We start from the raw sequence: 27481 nt of genomic DNA on the forward strand, positions 1-27481 counted from the left end.
TGATGTTGCTATATTCTCTGATGAATGATGATGAATAAATCCCTATTCTGGAAATGCCCGTGTCAGTGTGTTCTGCTATATATCTGTCAGCAGCTGAAAGGTTGCATTGACTTTTTGTTAGTTTGCCCCATTAGTCACCTTGCTCAATATGTGAGGAGAGAGGCGGCATCTAAATCATCCCTGCAGGTCTCTGTCTGCTGCTCAGTCTAACACTTCATGTTAAATAACCTCAGTTGATTTGCTTTTTTCAAATTCGAGAAAACAAGGAAAAAGTCGGAATGTATTTAATTCATTGGTATGAATCCATATCTACCAGACTTGTTTATATTTTTTCTCAGTTTGTTGAAAAAACCACAAACATAACACATAAAAAATTTTTAAACACATCTTTCATCTTGTGAATCGTAGAGTGCCTCCACAGGAAACGAGCAGGGGAAGCCTTCGTTTTTAGAGCCGTAATGAACCTCGTCAATGATGAGATATTTGCCGCAGATTTTATGAATCCATAAGTGACTGAATCAAGAACCACACGCTGACATGATGGATATTGCAGCTAGCGGGTCGTCCCACTGTGATTTAATGCTGCTGTCATTTCACTTTCATATGTGACCGGCACACAAAGAAAAGGCAAGGACATGTCACTAAAGGAGGGGACACAAAAAAGGATAAACAGTGCATTAACAACGCTGCAGTTCATAAAACACTGACATACGGATGTGTGGCATGCCACCAAAACATTTTTCATTCCTTATTCTGCCTGTTCTAGTAGAAGACGAGATGCAAACAAACCAGTGAACCTCTCGTCAAATCGTTGCTCCATAGCGCCACTAGTGGCCAAAAACCTACAAACACTAGACCTATAATTAAATAGTGCCATTGTCAGGGGGTTACATGTCAAATAAAACCAAAGTTCAAATGACCTTTTCAAACAGAAAACACATTCACCCTATTATGCATATAAGTGCTGCATTGTTAGGAATGCTGGAAGTGAGTCACCGTTAATACCTTTTCAAAATGTCTATGGTAAAAAAAAGGCCTATGATTATGACGCATTTGACAACGTCAAAGAGGCCAGAAGTCTAATGTCAGTAATAATGTCAAGGCTCGAGTTAGTTGGAATTTAAAGATATAAAGGACAAGGAAAGATAGAGTGCAAGTTAGAGAGATTTTCAGAAAGTGGAGAAAAGAAAAGGTTTTGTCAGGAAAATAAACAACGATCAAACCTACGGAAGAAATAATCATATATCTAATTTACCTATTAAGGTTGTGGTCTGTATAGCTTCAGTGTCTTGTGTCTATGACCTGTATACGGGGTGTAAAAAAGGGGGCGAAGGAAGAAACTGTGTTAAAATTACATAACAACAAAAGTGCTAATACATGCACATAAGACTGTATATGAAGGTGCCAGCATCTTGCACCGGAGCCAGAATCTTCGCAGTAGTGATACTGGTGCAGAGGCGCGGTATCAAGGTAAAGGTCTCAGCTGTCAATCATGAGGTTTCACCAACAAAATTGACCTTAAAGTGAACACAAACATCAGTGATGATAGAAACCATCTTCAAAGACAATGTATCTAACATGACTTTGGAGTTTGGTCCACGTCCCATCCACTAACAAGGATGAGGTTAGAGCTTAAGATATATTCTGCAGCCTGCCACCAGGGGGGTGATCCAAATGATTGCAGCTCCATCATGTCTTCCATCTTTATATTCCGTCTACGGTGATGGTCCAGTCGCCCAAAGAGACACTTGAAATGGAAAACACGTTACATTTCGAACGCCATATGCTCTGAAGTGACTGTGGTTTTCTTTCTTTCAAACTGGATGTGTCGTTATCCTGCACTCATCACCACAAGTATGATGGATGACAGCTGCTGCTCGTCTACTGTGTCTCATTTGCCCTGAAAATGTGCCTCACTTTGTCAAACGATGGCGATGGAGCTTGTCGAGATCTTCTCCCTGGTTTCCACGTTGGCAGCAGGACTGACCCACCGACCTTCACGAGGCGCCACAGTATGGAGAGTTGAAATGGATTTGGACTCCTTAAAATACGCCGCGTCCTCTGGGCCTCTGTCGCTCACCGAGATAATGTGGGGCTCATTAGATGGCTGGCAGCAACCAATAATAGCTTAGGTGAAATGTGGCAGGGTTTAATTACCAACAATGCTGACATACGCCACATATTAATTTCAAAAGTCGCTCCTGCTGAGAGACAGATTTGTAGTCACCTCGACACATAAGCACATACTCGAAGGTATAGGTAATTGTAGCAAGGTTACAAATTAGGAAAGTCTATATATAACACAATGCGGCAGGGGGGGGTTGGGCTCATTGGGATATCAGGTATTTTCAAACCTGAAAGAAAAGAAAAAAAAAAAGATTCTCAAACAATTCTCGGAGAATAATCAAAATCTGGATCTAGTGAATTGAAATGTGGTTTCATAAGGGAACTGTTAGTTATGGAAGTTTTGTAACCTCCCAGTGATAGACGAAGAAAAAGTTACCCTTTGTACCCATCATACAGTCGGTGATTCAGTCAGTGCAGGGTTTACATCTTCGTAGGTATTCTCAGGAGCCTTGAAACGTCTGCTTTCAAACCAGAATGTGTGTAAATGGTTTCACGGCTCGAAGTCAACACTTAAAACCAACAGCTTTTCTATTGTGCTACTCTTCATCGCTGATAGTTTCCCTCCAGACACCTGTGCCATCATGGACATGCATTTCGGAGGAGCAGCATATAAACCTGCTGATAAACTGGGGTGTACGGGAGGAGTCTGGATTTATCATGTTCACAGATTTGGAATATATGAATGTATAAGAAGGTGTAGATCATATTTCATCAAAGGGTCGAGGCTACATTACATCCACTCCCTCAGAAAAATACAATCTCTCTGTAATTAATAAGTTACCAACACTTTGCAGATAAATACTTAATAAGGCTCCGATAAAATTGTATTCAAATGAATAAAAAAATAAAGTGCAGTGGCACACGATGATTGCACAAGGATGGATACTAATTGTGTGCATTATGTATAAGGAGATATTGAAATAAATGTACACATAAATATGGCTTTATATACAGTATATAAAGACTGTTCTAAGTACATAGGTAGTTATACAATATGAAGATGAGCATACAAATGGATGTGTTGCATCTGTATAAATAAGATCATTTTACAGCAGTACAGTAAATAGTAGCATAGTGTAAAAGAATGAGTAAATATATGAGTCGGTATAAATTCACAATCGTTCGATATATAAGAATATAAACATTTGATGTATATCCATATCGTATTGTATACTGAAGGAGCAAATGTCTTAAACCACATGAGAGAAATCCTGTTTCTTTTCCTCATCAACAGGATGAAAATATCAGCTGCCCCCTCTCTTAGTTGTCTGGTCCCGACCCTGTTGTAATAATACTGACAACTATTCATTTGTTAATTCATTGACTGCTCAATTTGCATGTTGTTCATCGATGGCCGACCACGATGGGACACGTGGGTTTGATAATGAACTGCGCCTGGAAAGCCGAGTCAAATTATGACTTTCTTGTTATTTTGTAATGGCATGAGACAATGTTAAGCTTTAAAAATCTCAGACCCACACCGCTGGGAGCAGAACGCGCTGTGTTCCTCCAATGGGTCTTCAAAGTATTTTCTCAGTGTTATTAAAAAGAAGGGCAGACTGGCTCTGACATGCAACCCACACAGGGGCCATGGCAACAGACCGAGAGCTTCTCATCAGTACCCATAGTCCCAGTGTGATAGCCCAGTGTCTCTGCATAGGACTGTCAACCCCTCTTTTATTGTGTCTTCAAGGCAGGAGCATGGTGTAAACAATGTTTGAACAATTATGAGGCTGTATGTCTCCCAGCAGCTTTGTTAGGAATTCTTCTAACAGTCCACCTTGTTACAGGCATGGCTGGTTTGTTCTATATGTTCGAAAGGCACAAATGAAGTCGTGATGGGGGGGGGGGGGGTGGGGGGGTATTCGCTGCTCTGATCATGAAAGAAGAGAGGTGGTCGCACTCTCGTTACACCAATTCCAACTTTGATCACGGAGCCTGAGACACGTATGTCTGCCGAAGCCGCCGTTATTGGCGTTTGTAGCAGAAACGGTGTCTTGGCATTTACGCAGCAGGCGTCAGGTACACCGGCTTCTATTGCTTTCCACGCACTATTTTATATGCATACGTTGGCACGGAGGTAAATGCGCCACACGCACAACTGATTAATAGCAAGGCAACTATCTGTTGTCATCACGCAGTGTATTGCCCGTGAATCTCAATGTGTCACATCCCCAGTGCTGAGTGAATGTGAGCAAATGGAAAACATTTTTCTACCTTTTCTGAACCATAAAGAAATCCAGCACTCACTTACTTAAAAACTAAATGTTACTTAGACTTTTTTCCCTTTAGTGGCTTAAAAACTTTGCAGTTGTTGTTAATGTTGTTCATCTGGCCAAATTATTGCCTTGCATCTAAATGATCCAAATTGCAGCCTCACAGCTCTCACAAGCTGTTTCTTAAATGCCACTTAGCTGCTGGATCCCTGAGTGTGCTCTTGCTGATTTATTAGGAGGTGGAATGGCTGAAACCAGTCGAGCGACAAGGAGACGTCTCCACTGTAGAGGTCACTTCCTTTGTGACGGCCTGCCTCGTAGTTCAGACGCTGGCAGACACTGCTCGCAGTCTTTTGTCTGCCGGAGTCTGTTTCAGATTCTGAGATATGCATCTGAATGCGTCTGAATCTCCAGGGGATACCTTTGATGAATATTTCATAAACCACAACGGCCCCTTTATTACAGGAGACTGGTCGTATTCAAATAATGTGTTCACCTCAACAATAAGCAACAGGATTCATTCAGCGCCGCTGACAAGGAGCAGATTGTTCCTCCGCTCGGCACAGTGGTTACTTGGCAGAGGAAGGCATAAAGGGAAGATGCAGCACGGAACAATGATAGGCAGGGAAGAAAAAAAAACACAACACAGTCTCAGCCAAGGCCTTTTGTGTTGTTTAACTTCATTTCATTTTTTTTTTTACTTATTTTTACTGGTTGTTGCTGCTGCTTTGGCCATTTTGATCCCACATCGGCTTGTGGAATTTGCTGCAAACTTGTTTGTCGTGTCCCGAAAAAGGAGGTTTAACAGCATCTTTAAAGGCCGTGTGAAGTCCCTCTGTTCTCGCCTCCAGTTGGCAGGTGAAGATGAAAAAGTACCTCTTGGACATTTTGGAAGCGCGTTTTTTTTTTTCCTCCATGTTATTGAGGTGAGGAAAAATAAGCCAGTATTTCCTCTTTCAGTTTTATCTAGGCTTTCGCTAAAATGTACAAAAACATTTGTTGAAAGCAGATCAAACGCTGGTTAAATGTAAGTTAGCGACATTTCATTTCCTGCCAGGATAAGGTCTGTGTCACATTCGTTTGAAGAACTTTGTATCTTGACAAACCTCTGTTGCATATTTATAGAGCATGCAGTGTACTTGTGTGTGCATGTGTGTTTGTGTGTGTGTGTTGAGGATTTTGTAGCAAAAAGAAAGAAAGTATGTACTTTTTAAGGAAAGCATCCAGGGAAATATTGTAAATCCCTGAGCTGTGGTACAAAGACAGTCAACTCTTTGTTGTCTTCACTTTGATATTTCCTGAGATCATAGAAATAAACAACACACCGACCAACGATATGTCCCGGGCCATGAGTCTGTTTCACAATAGTGTATTGACCAGAAGTACTGACCAGCTCCCCAAGTTCCCCTTGCCCTCCTCCCTCCAGGATGCAGCTCTATTATGGGCACAGTGGCACGTACCAAGGTGATTTATGGCCAGAAAGAGCTCAAGTTGTTTAAAATGACTGGTGTGATTAGTCATATGTGCTTCAGAGCTGGAAAACGGAGGTGCACGGTGCTCCCGTGAATTAACGGCAGCTGCAGACTGTGGTCGACAACGGCAAGGTGGTCAAACGTGGTAAGCGGCAGAGTCGCCAGGGGACGAGGAGAGAAAGTGGGTCATTACACCCCTTTCAGGTCCGAGTAGGCCGACAGTGGGGAGAGGCAGGCGACATCCAAGATTCAGAGGCTCCGCGGTGAACTGATTCAGGCAATAAAAATAAAAGAGGAGAAGTATGATAGGCTGCGAGTTCTGCCAAAATTCCACTTGAGTTACTGCCCAGATTTGCTCCACATAACCCACAAGCCCCCAAATATCGGCACGCTCCATTATTCCAAACAAAAAGCTGCACCTGGAAAAACCCTTTTATTTGGTAACCTTTTTTTGTTTTTTAAAAAGCATTACTCCCCCCATTGGGGCTGTACAGAGCTCACCAGAAAATGTATATATATATATATAAAGTTGAGCTTTGGCTGCCTTCAAACAGACTGCGACCAAACTATTTTCGATGGAAATGTAGTGTGGGTGAAGAAAGGTAAAACAAATTGTTTGACATCTTCGCTTATTCCACAATTTTGACAGTTAAATGAGAGGCCCCATGTTTTGCGTGTTAACGGCACGATTCTGTCTGGACCTTCTCCGGAGTTTTCCTTTCACACATCAACATCCCATCAGGAGATTCTCTGATCAGACTAATTCGTAATAACACAGATGTCTCCGGGGTATTCAGGTGGGTGGGGTGGGGTGGGGGGGGGGGTGGAACAGCAGGTAGAAGCAGGATTTAAAGCATTAATTCCTCTTTGGAGGTTCTGGTGTTTTCGTTTACATGGACACCAGCGTCTGCCTTGACATGTTCGTCGGTGACTTCTGCGTGTATCGATTTTTCGTCCTGAGATATTTGTTTTTCTTATTGTTTGTTTTTGTTCATATGTTCGTGTGTATTTGTGCTCATTCGGACATTCTTTAGAGTTCTCACTGCGAGACACCAGAAAAATATCAGGGGATTACCTGGAGTTCAGCGTGTTCCTGAAAGCAGCTAAGAACCGAAATAATAAATAAAATCCCTGCTTGGATAATTCTTACTTCAGGAGAGCTTTTGTGATGAAATGTCACAATCCACTTTTTGATAAATGCACTTTCCTTTGACCTGTGGCAGCATCACATTCTGGTCTTTCGGATTTTCTGTCAGCGGGGGATTTTTTTAGTCCTTTTCTCTGTCTACAGGGGATTTCTGTGATTATTGAAGACCGGTGCTAAATGGTGAGACAAGAAAGAAGCTTTTTGCTCTTTGCTCCCATGAGACTTTGTACAAAATCTGACCTTAAACGCTGACGTTTTAAGGTCTTTAAGTGTGTTTCTGTGAAAATGTCTGAGTGACATCACACTTCTCGAGTTATCTGCTAGAATAAGAAAAATACACATTGGCTCAGGAGGGGCGTACATCGCCAATGGCTGTTTGTTTTAACAGCGTTAATGTGGTTAGGGAAGATGGCTCCATTAGGCCTTTGCTGCTTGACACGTTCGAGCTTATTCTTTGAAAGGCTAATGACCTTAGCATTTTCTTTAACTGGCCTTTGGCATTGGCAGCTGCAAAACATTTTTAACATCAAATTGATGCTGAAAGTAATTGCTTGGGTGAATTCCCAAAAGCACTCTAGCCTCACGCCAACCTAATTTTATCTTTTCATTTAATGGAACATACACCGCATACTCAGACTGTGAATTTTGTATGGGTTCCAAAAAACATTAAGATGCAGCAAAGATACATTAGTTAAAGCTCAAGTGTGCAGCAACACCAATTTCAGTGAGATCTAAAGAACTTAACTTTTATTTCAGTCGACCGAGTTCAAACATCCATCGCTGTGTGTGTGTGTGTGTGTGTGTGTGTGTGTGTGTGTTGCTGGTATTCATAGAATTTCCTGGAGATAAAAAAAAGAGGTGTAACTTTAGCGCTGTTACTTAATTGCTCGCATCCAGCTATTTACCTCCTCATATAACAGAACCACCAAAAGGCCTGCTGCTAATTACAATGCAGAAATGTCTCATTGCCTCACAAATGTTTATATTTAGAGCTGGCATTTCCGTCCTCTCATTACACCCTGACTGGGTACAGCTTCCAGATTAAAGTTGATACTGAATTCTTTGGCTTTATATTTGGAACCCAAAAAAATCCTTATGAATTTGCTTCCAAGAAAGTTCTGTGGTCGTTGATCTGAGAGTTCTGCATATTCTATTGACTAAATATATAAATGTGCATAGTTTAACATCAAAGAAACCCTTGGTCTTATCTTAAATATGAAGAAGATGACTCAGAGCTGTTCTGTATGTTTACAAAAAATATAGAAACTGTTTTATCACCAGCAGTTCAAAGTTGAACTTTTTCCTTTACTGTCACATAGATTGTAAATACAGATAGATGACATGACAGCCAAAGCCTCTTGATCACTGGCTGCTGGCTGCAGTAGAGGTCATTAACAATGTGTCCTCCATGTTAACAGATGGAACATGAGCCAAGCTAAAAAGTCTAAATAGAAAACACAAAAAGATGGTTTCTGTCAATCAAACTGTTAAAACAGAGTTAAACGTAATGATTGACAGAGACTGAAACAGTTGGTGGAGTATATATATATATATATATGTATCGACTGAAAACCACAGCTCCACAACACAATCTCCACTGCACAAACTCAGGCTCCAAATGACGTCAAACAAATTGTGTCAACTGACCCTTGATACCTTGAAACCGCCCCCCCGATCGCTGCTACACAGACCCGAGTGGCATCTGCACAAGGTGTCATCCTGGATATTTCTTCTTCGAGACAGAGGTGTTGTATCATCCCTCTTCGCATACTCACTGTAAACATGATCACATAGGGATTCGTGGCATATTGCGTTGAAGTTTTCTCTTTTGTTTACGTTCGCTCAGACTTGAGGTTTAGAGGAACATCCTGGTCCACATTGAAGCAACGCTTACTCAAGAGAAAAAAGCGACAAATCCCCTGGCTCCTCACTAACATTGATGTAAATGACAAGACTCCGAGGTCTATTTCAACCGTTGACGTCTGCCGCCTGATAGCAGCTGCTACGCTAGGCATAAAAAGCAGAGGACTGGATAATCGCAGCCTCGGCTTGTGTCTCTCACACTGGTGGTGTTAGCATCATTAAGCCAGATAAGAGCCCAAACACACAGTCAGACATGAACGAGATTTATTCTTCTTTAGCGGATGTAAACACAAAACACTGGGCCACGACAAAGGAGCCGTATTTAGAGCATAACAGGATGTTCAGGGCTGATGAACATTAACGTTAATAAAAAGAAGGGACACAGCTACACACACACACACACACACACTCACACACACACACACACACACACACACACACACACACACACCAGAGATCGTCTTATAGCAGAGCTGCATAGTGACTCTCTCAAAGGACCATAAATGTGATTCTAGACTCTGTCTGGCAGAGAGAACGGAAAGTCCAACAGTATCTTCTCATGGCTGGTTAGCTCTTTGTCCACGTTACACTGAGCAACAGTTGATATTGTCAGGCCATCCATCATATATCCATCATATATACGTAATGTGTTGTCAGTTCATCACTAACCAGGATAGCCATTGCTGTCTGAGGCTAACATTTTGATAATACAACTTTCTCGGTAACTGGTAGTTCAATGTTGGGCTTTTTAGTTTTTTTCAGTTTCTTATTATTAGTGTACGTAAGTTCAAGAAAATTAGAGTAGAGATGTAAAAAGTTTTTAGATTCAAAAATATCTGTGCAATGTTGTGTCGTTTTCTACTCCACGCATTTACATGTCCTCACTGTTGAAGAGACTGAAACAAAGGATAATTCAGTCTGGTCCTAAAATGACTCATTTACAGCCACATGCTGTATTTCCCACATTTGCAACATGTTGCACCTTCTGTGTTCTGCTTCCTGTCCGGTCGTCTTCACTGAGACTAATGTCATTAATCTGCCAGTGGGCTCATTTTACCCTGTACCGACTAAGTTGATGATGCATCAGTGACTGACCGGTATTTCCTAAATTGAATTTTCCAAGCTGGGGTCTGTCCAGAAACAACTGTCTGCATTCAGCTGGCATCACCAAACAGCAACCTGCATGTGTCTGGCAACCGGAGACCATTCTTACTTCATTTATCCAAATTCTCCAGGCCTTGGGAGTTGACAGGCTCGGTAATCAGTGTCCACAAGCATAATCCCCATGGTCTCAAGACACCACAAAATCAGATCCCCCTCTCCCTCTCCCTCTCCCTCTCCCTCTCCCACTCCCCTCTCCCCTCTCCCTCTCTTTCTCTTACGTCTTATAAATAATATCACCTTGCAAGTGAAAATTTCTGCACAAATATGCAAACTGTACAGTGTCTGCGTGAATGACAACATGTGTCTGCTTGTATGAAAACCATCTGCACCACTGGGTAGAGAGTCTATACCGGCTATAATTATTTCCCTTGTGGATCCTAGTTTTCAAGCACTATCTCCATAGGAACCTGCACCTGCTTGTCTCTGAGCTTAACGCGGCTGCCAGCTTTGTTTTCATTACCTGAAATGTTTCTCGTGAAACTCGCCGAGCGTGTGTGTGTGTGTGTGTCTTTAATTGTCATTATTCAAGGGAAAGATTAATTAGTCCGGCAGAAACAGTGTGTGTTGCCATTTGTGAAAGGTTACACCTCTGCAGTTGCAATTTCCTAACTGTCTAACAGAGATGTTCCATTTCTGCTCCTGAGAAAATGAGAAACTCCTAATGACAAAAAAATCCTGACATCGCCAACCAAGAGTGCAACCAGAGTACTTGGGAGACATTAGTTGTTCTCGTGTGACTGCCCATGTGAAGAGACATGAGCTCTGAAAATAAGTCTGCTGCAGGACAAGGAGCCAACACGAGAGACGGGGGACACGGAGAGGAATAGAGCTTCCTCTGCATCACTGGCAACAAAGCTGAGTTGATCGTGGCCAGCTGTTCTGAGCTAGAACTCTGAAAGTGTTTGCCTTTTATACCCTGGAGACAAACCTTATTACAAAGGCATTTTTCGCACTTTTGGTTCTGTAACTCACTTAGCAGACACTTGACACTTGTGCTAGATTTCACGCAAGAAAAATGCAAAATACTATAATAATAGTACTAACCATAATACCTCACATATGTAATTCCTTGACAATAAACCACATATAAAAGCTCTTTAGACAAAAACAACAAAACCATAAACAGCCGATACCTTCTATTAAAAGTGCTTTGAGATAATATATCTATTAAGATTTTGGGCTGTACAAAATATTTAAATTGAACTAATATCTTTACTAGTTTGCCATTAAACAAAAAATTATCTGTTTTTTTGCTTCTAAGCTATTACTCACACAAAAACCCCCTCAGAGAAACTTCAAGAAAATGTCCTGAATTCGGCGCATGTGGGAAAATAGCTCTCAGCACATCAAACTCTGAGAGACTCCCAGACTCTCTGCAGCTTCCGTGTCAGTCCAACTCAGGAATCTCCTGAAATGAAGACATTTTAGCTTCTGGCCATCAATTATATCTAAATGTGTAATTCAGCGTCTATTTAAAGAAGCTCTCGAGCTGGTGCAAACCGCAACATATGATTGAAATGTGAGCCCACTACCAAGAAGTTAAACACAGTAGTAAACAAAGGCCTATAATTAAAATTAGAGCCAGTGGAAACACACACAAAAAACAGAATTCAATGTAAAAAGGCAAACCTGGATGACTGGAACATTTCCACTTGCCATAAAAGAAAAAGTTCATGTGTGAAGAATAAACAATAACAAAGCTTCGGGTTTATTTACCTGTGTCAGACAGTTGTGACAGTGAATCAGTGTGAGTGATATCATGGGGAAGCAGATAAGTGAAACTCCCCCATCGCTCATGTTATTATTCAGACCTGCGCTTTACGTCGCCATAGAAAAAGGCCTTAAATAAAATGTGGATACTTAAAGGTGATCACATTTTGTACAAAGGTACAATATATGTATATATATATATATATATATATACAGCAATGACATGAAACTCGTGCAGCTCTCCCTATTATACCTGTGACTGTCAGTTGCTCAAATACATATACATATATATATATATATACTCTGTGTTTTAAAACCAGCAAAGACCTTAAAGTACTAAAACTAAAAGGACTGGGTGTTCATGGTGTGACTGTCGAGGCTGCTGGGCTCCTCCATTCATCACAGGGCTGAATATGGCTCCCCAGAGGCCTGATGCACTGCAGCGCTCACACCACCTTTCCCCTTCACACCGCCCATCCTTCCTGCCCCCGTCACCAGAGCTGGGACTAGCACATCGCAGTAATGGACTCTAAGAAACATATACGAGTGACTGCATTTAGTTATGGCCACAATTTATAGAGCCCAGTGGGTAATCAGTATGGTTACATTGTTTAAATCAATAGATAATATATAAAGGGATGCCATGTTAACATTTTTTTTAAAGAATACAAGTTGTGGTTTAGTTGATTGTTGAGTTTCCTTGCTGGTCAAATGTCCAACCTTGTGAATTACCCACTGAACCAAGTTGCCAAACAAACAAATCAGAGTAAGGTCAAGCAAATATTGATTTATTTATATATATAAATAATTCTCTTCCATTATACATATTTCCTTGATTGTGTGTGAAATTTTAGACAACTGAAATACAACCTTTTGATAGCTTGGTCACTCTGTGCACCGCTGGAGAACTGCATTCACGCCAAGATGTGTCAGATTATTAAAAGACAAAAGAGTAAAAACAACATTTACACATAATTTAACTCTGCTCATTTTCACTGGTTTTAACTCTAACATATTAATGTAGAGAAAAAAAAAGACGAGAAATGTCCTCACACCAGTTGACGCTCTTTAAACCTTTTTTTATTTCACCCCCCAGGTATCAGGCACCTGAAGAAGGGCCTGTGCCAGAAACGTTATCTACCTGGGAGGTAAAATAAATAATGTTTGTGGAGCATCAACTGGTGTGCGGACATGTCTTCTTGTTTATTTCACTTCAGGCCTGCACCTAGTGGTTATCAAATTTGGATGTGCATGCTTATAAACACTTTCTCAAGGAAAAGGTCCTCTTTGCCCGACTATAGTCTAGGAGCTTTCCTGAGAAACAGAATTATTCCGAGTTACACGCACGAATAAAGTTGAATTCATTATAATATGTATTTTAAAACACCATACAAATTAAATGTAGGGGCGTGTGTTTTGTAATCTGTAGAGAAATACATTTGAAAAGTAACCTGCCTGCCTCCCAACCTCCCCACTCACCGCCTCCACTGTCAACCCCCCCCCCCCCCCCCCGTGAGTGACAGGCATCTAGTTCTGCCCGACTGGATCCTCCATCTTTTAACCCTCAAGGACAACTAAGAGGACATATTGTCATCAACTCATCTCCCTCATTCCCACGGCCGCCTCCTCCATTCCATGCACAAACGCACACACGCTCTCCGTCTCTCCACACACACTCAGAGCATGAGCAGCATGAGCAGCAACCCACTCACCTGTAACGCCGTCTACATGACCTTTGCTTAATGTCCTCGGGTGCCACACCAGAACCTATTCACACAAACAACCCCGCGGATCCGGTTGAGCCTTCCGCCTCTCAGTCACATCGCGAGTCCATGTTTGAAGCCATCTAGTTGGAGGTTGTTAAGAACCACTTCAGACAGAAACCTTGAATAGAGGAAATAAACAAGGCATTGTCTGTGAAGGCCCCGGCACAGATCACCTCACACTCCTGAGCTCCAATGTTTTTTCCGAGCTGTGGAGATCTGAATTCTTTATTTCATGCTGTGCACTTGTCTGAGGCATCTCATGCTGTGAGGGAAAAAAGACCAGCTGTTCCAGAGGGATGTGAGACTTTGTGTGAGGCCTTTTTTTTCAGATAAATAACAAGTTTGTATTCGTGGTAATGTTGCTTTGACAATCAATGTCCATTTCACGGTGCTGTTGTTTGCAATGTAACCTTTAAGTGATCGACTGCGCTGTTAAAAATAACAAAGACATATGCAGACATCACTGTAGTGTTGTTGCTGGTTTGCTTTCTCATAAACTAACTGCTCTCACTCCTGCGAGTTGATTTTTTGCACTTCGACGTGTTGTTACAAGTTGTAAAGTCGGCGAGACAACAGGGAGCTGTGCTGAACCTCAGATCGGAGACTGTTGCTTTAGCTGCAGTCAGGAAACTCTTTTGAACTTAAAGAGAAATGTAAAATCCCAGAAATCAGGAAATATGATTTCAGAGAGCGGGGCAGTCATTCAAAGAGTGTCCACTTGTATTAACAGAGACCGACTCCTCTGAAACACTCAGAGAGATATTTTTTTATAAAGTTAAATAAAAACAAAGAAATCCCTTGTTATATGTATAGTTTAAAGTGCTGTCTTTACTCTGATGAAGTTATCAGTAGTTTCATATTAGCTGTTTAGAATAATATAATGATTGTAACGATGATGTAGAGAATTCTCACCTGACTGCAGTTCCCCTCTGTGAAGTCTGTTGAGGTGTTGCAAGCTACAAGCCACAACTTTACAGTTTTAGTTCATTTTCACTGATGCTCCAGTTCACCCTCTGTACACTTCCTGTTCAGTGGCTAATGGCAGCCAGTGTAATGAACCTCAACCTCGAAGTGTGAAGCTTAGTGATGTTCCAGAAGGCAATGTTATTTATTTTCTGCTGTCAATATGAACATGAGAAAAAATTTAACTTCCTGTTCCGCAAAATAAGGGCTTAAAAATATTATAAAAATAATGGCTGACAGGAAATAATAATAATAATAATAACTAGCTTATAGACCTATACTGCTGCAAGATTCACGGTAATTATTTGTAAGTCATTACAAATCATTCTCTTACACTTAGTAGTATCAGTTGTGATCTGGATATTAAAGTATGCCTCACGTCTGTGTTAACACATCTCTTCTCACGTGACTTAGACTCACAAGTCTCCCCTGTCTTATATTTCAAAATAAGAGCCCTGTGCCATAATAAATAACTGCTCCTGTACACTTAATCGACACAGCTTTGAACCACCTGTATTAAGCCTCACATCCCTACTCTGGTCACAGTTTCACATGTATTAAAAGTCTTAGTATAGTGTTTCTGAGTTCTTCTAAGTAAGTGTAACTTAAATTGGAGCTGTTCTTATGTGCTGCCCTTTTTATACCATAGGGGAAACCAATTAACTTTCACAGCTCTAACTTTTTCGCAGCCAAGTGACGGGTTCAGTGAGTTAATACGTCATAAATAGTACGAATTGAGTAAATCATGAAAAACAAGTTCTCTTAAATTTCCCGGTGAATACCTTTTAGGATGAGAATCAGCAAAAGTTAAGAAACAATAAAATGGGGCTAAATATTGTGCTGTGCTCTAAAATCCACCCCCAATTGCTTTGAATCAAGTCGCACCAATGTACTCAAGCATCTAGAATGAAAAGAGGCCGTACAGAGGCCATTCATTCCTATTTTCAGAATGCCAATTATGGTGCACAGCAGCAGCTTTTGGATATTGAACCAGTTGAAGTCAAACTGTTGTAATACATTATTATCTATTTCATCCCGGTGCAGTGGGGAGATTCTCACGGCTGGATTTTCATCAAAAGTGATAGCCTGCTGAAAATGTAATTCACTGTTTTAGTACAAATCAATAAGCCTCCAGAGTCTATACCCCCATTGCACCTTTATGTTAATATTAAAGATATGCTCAAATAGAACTTTAATTCACCACACAGACTCTCAGACTGTTTAATAGCCCCAATTTGATCCATAACTGCTCAATTGACACTTAAATTTCAAGCCCATCTTAATTTGCCTTCTCCTGACGATTCCAAGTTCTACTTCTCTTTGGAGCACAGGCAACTGTCGCCCATGTTAATGGAGATTTATAAGCTGGTGCCATTTGAACTGTGATCCTCTATTAGGAGTTATATCCAATTCCATCATTATTACTCTGTTCTTCCAACTCACGGCTTTGTGTGATGCAGTGTACTAAATGTTCTGCATCTAAAGAAGAGAGGAAACATGCTGTAAGCTGAACACATAGATGAGTTAGAAGTAAAAGCTAATTTTGTGTTGGAGCATTAGAGGACCTGCAGATGCTTCTGACGAGGGGTATAAATCCTGATGGACTCCCATCCGCGTGTTTTCATTAATCATGCGTCTCATTGGCGAGGCTCTGATTTGGCAGAGAGACAGATGAAGATGAACTCAGCAATATATTTCTCATCATAACACAACCCTCGCATAAATATTAATAGCATATTTTCAGCTGTGGGCAAGAATCGTTTCTCAGACAGGGAATTTTAAGAGCTACCCATGCATGTCCGAGAACAGCGCACGAGCAAGCGGCTGTGATAAACAACACTGCTTTAAGGCGCCGGTGGAGAAAAGGCTTCAGCAGTGCTGCCGACTCAAAAGGTCTTTATTTTATATACTTCATCAGATCAACTTCCATCAGTACATTGTCTTACTTAACCTTGTCAACACACATTACTTAAATTAGTGATCGTATTACTCAATGCAGCACTTTAAGCAGATGATACGTATCTGCAGGCAATGAGGAACTGAAAGCAAATATCCAGCCGCAAATAATTAGAAGCTTCTTTAGCAAGGAGAAAACCAGCATGAAAGCTACTGGTTTCTGAAGTGCTGTTTGAGCCAATTAGCTATCGTTTGATGATGCAATAGACTCTTGGGGCAACAGCCAATAGCTGATATCCTGGTCGAGACTTCTTCTATTTGCTTTATGCTGTTCACAGTTGTATATTTCTCCGCAATGGCTTCACTTATTGGAACCTTAGTCTATGTCCATTTTCTATTCATTCTATGTTGCATAGTCAATTTATTATATTAATGATGCATCAAATGACTGTGTAGGGGTCACTTTGATAATTATCACCAGGTGGCCCCCACCTCTCCCCTCATCTTAGCTAAGGGATTTTAACATCTTTGCATTCATTCTTTTGGGTTTTTTACTGTCTTCAAACTTTTCTTAGTGTCTTGATCCGCCCTCATCAACCGCATTGAAAGATGCAGCGTGGAGCTATTTTCAGCTTTATAATAAAAATCCAGTGAACGCCACCTGCCCAGCAATAAACGGCAGACAGGGAAAGGTAGTCACTAGTTGGTGAACATAGTGGAGCAATAAAAGAGCCAGCTATTCCCTCCAGGCAGAGCTAGAAGGACAGTGAATATTGGACTTACATGCGTTCTGTTGCCCACAAGCATGACTCCAAATACTAATGTAGCTGCGTGTCTGCTGGGAGTATTAATAAGCAACTGTTCTCCATAAAGAAACTCAGCTGCCTGCAAGTGGTCAAAATAAATAAATTAACGCAGGTTTAACATATTACAAATTTCTGCACATCAACAATTTTAAATTCCAAAGTACAACTTTTCTCATCTTGTCTTGTGTGAGTCTGGTGATCACACCGAGCTTCCATTTTGTTTCTCCTCATTATTCACCCTGACACGTCGTCAGCTGTTTTCTGTTTGTTTCCGTCGTCATTTTGAGTCAATCTGTGGTTCTGGGTGCCAAGAGCAATTAACCATGTCAGGAAAATAACACGCACTTTTGATTTAAGGGTTGTTGTTTCCGTAAGTTGACTTATAGCAACCTGTGGATCTGTCTCATTCCCGCTGTCATTTGTTACACTTTGTCATTGTTGTGGCATTTTCTGTCACTGTTTGTCATAGATGTAGCAAATTTTGTTTTGGCTCTGTCACAAGAAGAGGATGTCTGGAGCCTTAATCCTGCATAAACAAAGAATTGTGTCCTTTTTTTCTCCCAGGGAAACAGCTGTCAATGAGAACAACACCAGACCTGTTTGACTAGTTGGAACAAACTGAACTATAGATAGCGAATCAGGAGGCTAATCTAATAATCAGTGCAGAGCTCTGAGACGTTGAACTTTGAGTGAACTTAAAATTAAAAAAATTAACCCATTATACTACATTATATCAGATGCACCAGTCACGGTGTGGTGTTGTGGTTTGTGTCGTTGCAGGTGTATGACCATCAGTACAAAGCCGTGTTGGATGGCATCGAGACAGAGAGCGTGTTGGAGATCGACCCAGGTCAGCGAGTCGAGATCTTCAGAATGGGAAACGGGAGCGAAGAAGTCATAGAGGTGCACGACTTCAAAAATGTAAGTGAAATTAAACGAGGCCATTTAGGTAATTCCTCTTTTTTCCTCTCTCAGGGAAGGATAATGTTCACATCTTTGACCCTTTGATCTGACTGATGGAAATAGCACGCTGTCATGGACATTAGTGTCACGTCTGCCATGTAACGTTGCCTTTAGTAGGGTTAGGGGTTCGTCAGTAGAGAGAGAGATGATGTGGCATGGAATGACATAAGCCATTACATTTAGGTGAGAACACACAAAACCAGGCATGAAACCAGGCATCTTCTACATCTTCATATTCTTCCTGTGTCAGGTCCACAGCGTGTCATCAACACGGCCAGTCATTCGCTGTGACATTTTCCTGCTGCAGTCTCACATGGGCTCACTCTGACATTTTACAGACACGTTATCACGGGGCTGACAGGAAAATTGACCCTGATATTTTTTCGTCCTCGCATGCAGCCCCTCTGAAAATTATATCAGGAAAATATCTGGACTTTGGTGCAACGTCTGAAAGCAAATGAATTGACGCTAAAGCAGCAACTGATGGTTTTGTGTGTTTGTCAGTGCACACACCCTCGGAGAGAGAGAGAGGGATCTGTCAAACACTAATTCTATACAGTAACGTCTTTGCAGTGCAGAGACAGAGCCCATTAAGAAGCACATCTCTGTTTGTTTCCCTTTTTTTTTCCAGCAGTAATTTTGTCGGCAGCAGAACTCATTAACTTATCTTTCATTCCTAAATCCTGTTTGAGTGAGCAGGAGGTTGCACCCGCTGCACCTCAGAGACGGTTGTGTTCTGCTTGACTGGGTAATGAATGCTCTTACTCTCACACCATTATTTACTGTATAATGTGTGGGTGCAAGGCGGAATGTTACAGGATACACCTCGTCCCAAAAACAAAAGAAAATGCAGCGAGTTAATTGTTTTTGTGACAATGGATCTTGTGAATCTAAAATGGAGTCATGATGGAAACCAGGCACAGCAGCAGGAAAAACCTGAACCGCTGAAATCACCATCTATTTCTTTCTCTCCTCTTAGTGAGGACACTCATTGGAATAATGCATTCCATAGCCCCTTACACTAACCATCCAAACTAAATGCCTAACCCTTAACTTAATTCTAACCCTAAAACCAAGTCTAAGCCCAGAAACAGTCCATTAAAGGGGAGTCACAGAGTGAGGACGTCCTCAGTTTCCCAAAATGTCCTCACTCCGTGGGTTGTAGGCTCAAACTGGTCCTCACAAAGATAGCGGTACAAGAGCACACACACACACACACACACACACACACACACACGCTGAGATGTGCCTGTTGCTCGCTCCAATTCCAGCTAGAAAAGCAAGTCCCCTGAGGAGACTGGTTTGATTGAGCGCTCCACCACGGACTAGTAAGAAACTATTCCGTGAGCAGCGCAAATCAAACCATATTGTGATTTTATAAAACAGGAAGGAAACCCACGCAAAACTTACAATGAGGTTAAACTAAGTGGTGGCTTGTGCACTGATGTTAGAATTGATTTAGTTTTTTTTAATGGAACACTACGTTTTATTACAGAATCAAAACAATTCAGGTCTAAAACAATCTCCTTCAAGCCTGAGGGCTGTGTGAGGAATGGAAAATGAGGGGATTATGCCACAAGGACTGTGGACCACAGGCAAATCCAGCTCACTATTGTCTCCGGACAGTACTGGGCTCATTTAAACAGGATGGAAACGATATTGAAGAAAGAGAAACGTCCTGGGGACCACAAAAGTCATTTTTACATTCAAACTAAGGAACAAAGAAACATTGGTCCTAAACCCGCTTACTATATTTAACATGATAAAATAACAAACTGTACCAAGCTGTTCGATGATAAAATCTAATTACAGTTATTGTTGATACAGCAAAAAACGATGTTAACTAAGACCTATCGGCATTCGGTTTCACTCCTGATAAAATCTTTAGCTAAATGTCTCTTTCATACTGTGAACTGAGAGAACAAGAGGCGCCCATGTGAGTCAAGACCTGAAACTGTAAATAAAGATGGGCGACCAGCTACACATCTTCTCACTATCAGGAAGTGAAGCCAAATATATTCAGGATCTTGGACGTTTGCAGCAGCAATAGGAGGATGGAGCCACGTTAAGCAGGTGGAGAGGTGTCATCCATCTTAATATTTACAGTCTATTGATTGTAATGTAGAGTGTAAGTCTACTTTATATATGCATCACAAACAAGTAAAGGTCCCTACAATACAGAAAGTTGTGTTTAAAGGGACCAAACTAATACACAATCTCATGAGTTTATCTCTTTATTCACAGGGCTTGAATGACGCATGCACTTTGTTATTCTTTATTGTCTTTAATAGATGAAGATGAGCATCTTGCACATGGATGCACAAGTGGATATTTCAACACAGCCCTGTTAAAATGACATTGCTTTTCCATTTCTCATCCCTGTGTTAATGCGTCTTTCTTAATTTTCTGGTTGACCAACCCCAGTAATCATTGTATCTCATCACAACACTGCCCTCTCCTCCTCTGCTACAAGTCACCGATACAGTAGAGCCAAATTAAACAGAGACTCATCACAATCAAGCCCAGCATCAACATTATGCTTTTGTGCTGGAGACTATTATTGCCCCATCCCTTTTCTGCACAGATGAAATTACATGCAGTAAATTACGGCGGCCATCACTTTGTATCATGTCTTGTGCGCCTGGTATCTGGTTTTCAGAGTGACAGCACCAGGGAAAACGTAGAAATAGCGCGCACATGATCAAGTTAACCGATTCAAAGGAGATGTCATAGCAGACCGTGTTACCGTAATTAAATTTAGATTGAATCAAGTCCATTTCCATGGACCCACTCGCACGATTTTCAGTTGATACAATTTGAAAGCAGCCGTGGCAGATGTAGATCCTGCCGTCTCTTCTAATACAGTATGCTGAATGAGCAGCTCGACTCGGCAGCTACATTTGAAACAATCTGATCTGATGAAAATCTTTCAGACTTAATCTAAGATATTTAACCGGAGTATTTCAGAGGAACATCGAGTGGCAGCGAGGGAAAATGAATAGATCTTTCTTGCCTTTCGAGGCTTTGTGTGTCAGAGTGAATAGAGCCACAGTCCACAAGGTGGAGGATCATCAGTGGAGCTAAAGAGAGTGACTCCACACTTGACTGCACAGATTAAGAGAGTGACAGGGACCTATGACTGGCTAATTCAATGGGGGCACTCTCTGTAGAAAACACTTCATTCTCAACAATGTCACTTGGCCCTACTGTGCGATATATCCTACTATTCAGTATTATACAGCCACCATGAAACACGGGCTAAAAGCAAGTCCTGCGTTGTGAGGGCCAAGGAGTCATCAATTTTATATACCACGCAAAAGGAAAAGATCAAACCACACCTCACTCATTAGGTTTTAATTTCTGACTTTTTAAGAGCTTTGATTATGAGCAAAAAGCGGAGCTTTTTAAAACGATCGCCTCAGAGCTTATGGGATACTCACATCACAGAAAGCTGATGAATGTTACACACATCTGAATTTCTGAGCAACCCTTCATTTCTGTTTCTTTTTTCAAAGGGAATCACTGGGATCCGCTTTGCCGAACATCAGAGATGCTACATCAGGACCCAAACTAGGAAACTACCCACGGTGGCAGAGGTGGAAGCTGAGGACACAGAGTTGCTGGTACGCCTCCTCCCTCCGCTGTCTCTACCTCCAGCCTCTCTAGTCCAACAGGGGCTGTCATGCATAGGGAGATAACCAGAGTAGAGCCCTGTGAGCGCCACACAAATCCTCAGCCTGTCCATCTTATCCTTTCGCCCCCCACCCGTCTCACTGGAGAATAAACTGGGTTTGTGGTGCCTGTGAAACTGTCAGAGCTACCCACAAACCCACTGCCGCTTTGTGGCTCACATCAAATAGTGTTTGCTGTCAATCTTGAACCAATATTAATTTTTAATCATCTCCTCCAAAGGCTAAACCCAAATAGCCTAAAGGGGGAAGGGTGCGAGAGAGGTCTGAGTGAGAGGTAGGCCATTAAAATGTTTTTTTGTATTAGAAAAAAATATGTTTTCTTTGTAAGAATTCACAAGGCTCCAACTATAGAGCGATTAATTTTCCTTCTCTGGGCTCTTCTAGTTGCATGTGAACTTCAGCAAAAGGAATGGGAGAAATTCAATCAATCAAAATTGCCAATTTTTCAGTGTCACAGTGCAATTCACTGAGTGAGCCGTATGTTCAAAGAGAAAATCCTTCTCTCGAATGTCTCTACTGCGAGCACACTCATTTACATTTCACATTGCAGCTGGGAAGAAGTGGCTGGCTCGCCGCTTCATTTTAAAAACAGAATAAGCCCGTTGTCAGTCCAAGCGAAACCCACTCTCACACCCAAAAAGAACGAACAATGTTATTTCCTCTCACCTTCATAATGTCTGATCCATACACAATAAATAAATAGGGTTTAATGAAGTTATTGCGATACTGACTGATTGACACCCGAGTTGCCAACACAGAAAAAATAACAGACCTGAAACGTTCAAGGTTCACTCATAGTTGGAAATGACGTTATCTTACTGATTTCCCAATATTATTTTTCTACAAAAAAACAACAGATTTCACCGAGATCATATTGCAATATATATGATGTAAACAAGACTGAGCTGAAATGCATATCCAAAAATCCAATATGTAAACTAAAATATGAGGGTACTACACAAAAGATTTAGATATTCCTAGATAAATGTCTACTTATACAGTTCCTGCTTGAGCGCAGCCACCTGGAAGATCAACAAGCTCATATCTGTGCACAGGGACCTCATCTGTTCATAAACATGACACAGTGGGAATGATCTTCTCATCTAGTTCTCTGCGAGAAACCAAATAAATGCACCTCCCAAGAATGTTGAACCAATTATTCAGTTCAGGTTTTCAAAATACAAAACAAATACCATACATCTCCCCTCCATCTCCTCTTAAAAGAAGATTATTTTTAGCACTACTCCTGCTTAGGCAGTACACCACTGTGTGCTGCTTCAAGGATATTTTCACAACAAAAACAATGGAAAGCACAAGAGAAATGCAGTCACTATCAGGGGGGGGGGGGGGGGGGGGGGGGGGCACATCGAGGTAATAAACCGTGACCTTGACCTTGGTCTGTCCTCGCAGCCACTGATCCGTCCTCTCTGAAAATCCAGCAACGTGTGACCCTGGACAAGATCAGCACAGGTTCCTCCTCAGGTGGTGAAACACAAGAAGCTCACAGGGGTTAAAGCCAAGTGTTAATGGTTCCTAGCTTAACCCAGCCACAGGCTTTTAGGAGGGAGTGCTCAGAGGAGCGGCTGCAGGCTTTAGAGCCGAGATGAAAAAAAACAATGGGAAAAAATCGTGGAAAAACTGCAAGCAGCTGATAAGGAAACGCAGCCCCAGCGAGGGAGAACCAGGTGACCAACATGAATTGTTTGCCAGGATTTTGTCCTCCCTTTTCAATTTGCCTTCCTCCATGAAACATCTGAGGGAGTAATCCCTGAGCTTCATTCCAGTTCCCCCAGTCTGACATGGAAATCGCCATCCTCCTCCCTCACACCCTTTGGCATTGTCGATGGAAGCTGCTTGCACCATTAAACAGCCACTTAATATGGATGACCAAAGCTCACCCAGCAACCCAGAAACCTCCCACTCAGACTGCCAACAGAAAAACAAGACACTGAGCCGCAACGTTGCAGCAGAAGATGTGAAAACACCAAAGTCCTGTAAGAACACAGCTCGGTTTAACTCGTGTTTGTCTGCATGACGATTTGAGCTGAGTCAGTGGCAGGGAGACAATTCTGAAAGTAAACAAACTGAGCATTTATGTTGCTATAGCTGCTGACAAACTCGTTTCTGTCAGTCACACAACTTTCCAAAACTTGTGCAAAGATTATAGTGACTAGTGATACTGTAAACTGACTGATGACGTAACTGCTAAAATGCTACTCATGCTAATGTTTGTTAGCTGCATTTGGTGTCTTTGCACAATTGATTTCTTGACTCTTTGTTACAAAGCTGTTTTCACTCTGACACAATTGATTTTACGCAAATAAGCTCTTATTTTTGGTCACGCAGGCCCCCATGCAGGCAAATGTCAGAGTTCACCAAAATTGAACTCAATGCATCAAGAAGCAAATATTTTACTTGCCTCCTTTTGTCGTTGTGGATCTGAATGTTGGAACAAGCTAAAAAATTAAGACTAGTCTCTACAGGGGAAATTTGGCAGCAAATTGACAGACAACCCAGCAGCTAATGCTGCTAATGAGTTTACACATGTGTTTCGACAGAGGTAGCAAAGCTAACCCTAAAGACTGGTTTATACTCTCCGTTGGATCAGCTGGAGGCAAGAGGCTGTGAACAGGTCCGTCTCTGACCTATGGAAAAACCTAAGCAACCCGTGAGTCAAAGCAAAGAAATATATGTAGCCCCCCCGAAGTGACGCTCCTAGAGGAAACAAGCTGGCTCCAAGATTGTTGTTTGTGTATTTTCCTCACTGCATCAAATCTTGCGCCTCAAGCACGAGTAGAAATGTGTTGACGTTGCAGTTGGGGCTTGCGATGACCAGCCCGTCAATCACACCTCGGCTTTATCAGTGCAGAAGTGGACGTGTTTTGATTTGTACTTCTGTGCATTCAGTCTTATTAAACAGACTAAGTGATCACAAGGTGTCCTACTGTGCACATGCTGAAGTGTCAGTAAATGTAAATGTGTTGATGCCATAAATTTCAATTACCAATAGAAAAACCACTGAAGAATCTGTTGGGTTTATAGATTTCTGCCATGACTGAGGTTTCACTGCTCTTAACACTGGTGTGACCAGGGTTTTAGAGCCCTGAAGCAAGTGCCAGCTCTGTCACTGAACGTTGAATATGGGTGTTAGCTTGAATTCACCGTCTGTTACTATGTATAACCCCCCCCACACACACACACACACACACACACACACACACTCCTGTCGGTGCCGGGCTGTGTAAGAAAGCTCCAGGGTATCGTGAGAAACTCTTAGTCGATCTGTGGCAAACATAGCAGCACTTTAAACAATGTGTCACATAGACAGTGTGTCCCCCCCCCCTTGGGATACGGTGGCGGGAGAGGCTAAATTCATTAACCGCAGCACAACTGCTGTGTAATTAACTTGTGCACTGTAGGCGTAAAGCAGACATACACCAGGAGCAGGCCAAATAATACTTCATTTGTCAAATGCGGATTTGGAAAAGCCTTTCAAAAGTCTGTATAAACTGGAAGACCATAATCATGTTGTCTTGGTGCTTGTCAACTGGCATTTAGAAATCCCTGCCCCGTGCTAAGTTTCTGACCTTTACCATATCCCCCCAGGCGCCCGCTCTGCTACAAGTTCCTGGAGTCGTTTCTAAACTGCGAAGTCAAAGTCATGCTGTGAACCCCGTGTCGTGACCTCCATTTACTTTCCAGAGAAGACTCACTTGGCCTCAGTGGTTAAGAGGTCCAATTAGAGAGTTGCTGTTTGTGTTCCTCCAGTTTGATTTTAATTTCTGCAACCACCGGGACCCGTGAGTGCGCCGGCTCGATGCCAGAGCAGCCGCACTGCCGCAACGCCGCCGGCCTAAACGTCTCCTCCGAGTCATCATTACTCCACCGGCCGTGTGTCAAAAGCTTGGTTAAGCACCTCCCGCGCCGAGCACAGTCTTGGATGTGACAGGATGTGTCTGTCTTGTATTCTTTTTCAGGTCACAACTGAGCCGCTCGATGACAAACACCCAGCGAAAATTCTAATTCGGGCAAGAGTGACAGTGGTGAATAGTGGGGAGGGGGCGCGACCCAATATTAATGATGCTCGCTCCGACTATAGCCCCAGGATTCCACGTCAAGCTTAACTAATGTGCAATTAAGCTTCAGACTGGGAGAAAATCACCTTGTAAAAACATTTGTCAAGTGAGCTGTTTTTCTGTTCTGGGTTGCTAATTAACAAGGGGATGGGAAGAGCGGTCGGTTTGTGTATGTATTTACATATACATGAAGAAAATAAATATGTGCACTGTTAGGGGAGGGCATTACAAAATCCCCTTCATACGTCTCTATTAGACAACCCTGACATGTAGTCCCTATCATTAAGCAATAATAGTTTACTTTACAGCTCATGAACTACAGTATCAACAAATTAAGCCCACTGATAGTGCTGGCTGCCAAGTGAAGCATTGTGGCGGAGGGGGAGGCCGGGCGGGAGGGGCGGGAGACGGACGGGGGGGAGAGAGGGAGGGAGGAGAATGCAAGGCTTTATTGTGTCTGTCACATTAAGCGATATTGCAGCCACACTCAGAGTAATGAAGACCACTTCTAAAGTCATTTAAAAGTCAAATCATCACTGTCTGTGAATTTCAATGATGTATAATAGAGCGTGCATGCCGGAGGCTTGAGGAGAGGGTGTAAGAGAGAGAGAGAGAGAGAGAGAGAGAGAGGAGGGAGTCAGGGCAGTGGGAGTCAGGAGTCAGGAAGTTGCCACCCTCTCGAAGGACAGTGAGGTGATAGATAAAACGATGAGGCTGGACATGCTGCACGGCTCGAGGGAGCGGAGTGCAAATGCAGGACTACGCTCTGTGTGGGCCCGAGTGTTTTAGCAAGCTCTGACATGCTATATAAAACAACAGTGTGTGTGTGTGTGTGTGTGTGTGTGTATGTGTGTGTGTATGTTTGTGTGTGTTTTCCAGCAGGTGAATGAGGCCGAGGTGGTGGACATGAAGGTGGAGGACTCCCATGTGTGGGTTCTTGAAGAGGAGCCCATCGTTAACCCGGACTTCCTCCTTGACTCCAAGATCTGGGAGATTTGCCAGCATCTGCCCATCCACTGGATCCATCCCTCCCCTCTGAGCGGTGAGAGCAGGGGGCACCGGTGCCTCTAAACGCAGACTATTAACACCCTCGCTGGAGGGCACCCCCACCGGCCGGCCGCAGGTCCGCCGAGGCTGCATGATTTCCCGACCATATGAGCATCCAGCCTGTGTTTCTGTCTCTGTGTGTTGAGAAAGTTGAGAGGCTGATGGTCAGTGAAGAAAAAAGCATTCAGCTCCTTCACTCTGTTAAAAGCATCACAAACACAGTGAAGTTAAAGTAAAAGTTCAGGTCAGCAAAATGTACTGAAACATCTCATGATGCAGTTTGAGGCCATGACAAATTAAATAATTATCCTCAATTTGTTTAAACTATACATGGGGCTAACTTTAGGTAATTATGATTATATTATGATTATCTTATCTTTCTCACTTCAAAACAATACCCACCTTCCTATAGTATAAATTAATTAGCTACTGAATCCTTGATATCTGTTTTTCTCATCTCACACTCCGGTAAGATCATTTTTAAAGCAGCTGTAACTAATGTTTTTATAATCATAAATGTATAATTTGACAATATAAAAACAATGTGATAAAGTGATCGTTCATGGTGATGAA

At 42.1% G+C, this 27481-nt stretch overlaps 1 protein-coding gene across 2 annotated transcripts in view; it reads left to right on the forward strand.

The window, feature by feature from the left end:
- The window catches only part of tnmd (tenomodulin), a 44328-nt gene that overhangs the window by 10940 nt on the left and 5907 nt on the right, over nucleotides 1–27481 (forward strand). The window contains exons 3-5 of one of the 2 annotated variants that reach the window (XM_062393126.1): nucleotides 17911–18051; nucleotides 21609–21716; nucleotides 26741–26903. In XM_062393126.1, coding sequence (XP_062249110.1) covers nucleotides 17911–18051; nucleotides 21609–21716; nucleotides 26741–26903 — 412 coding nt within the window. The remainder of the gene's footprint in view (nucleotides 1–17910; nucleotides 18052–21608; nucleotides 21717–26740; nucleotides 26904–27481) is intronic. The other variant, XM_062393127.1, reaches the window with a different exon arrangement.

This window comes from Platichthys flesus, chromosome 8 (assembly GCF_949316205.1).
Source record: "Platichthys flesus chromosome 8, fPlaFle2.1, whole genome shotgun sequence".
NCBI classification, from domain to species: Eukaryota; Metazoa; Chordata; class Actinopteri; order Pleuronectiformes; family Pleuronectidae; genus Platichthys; species Platichthys flesus.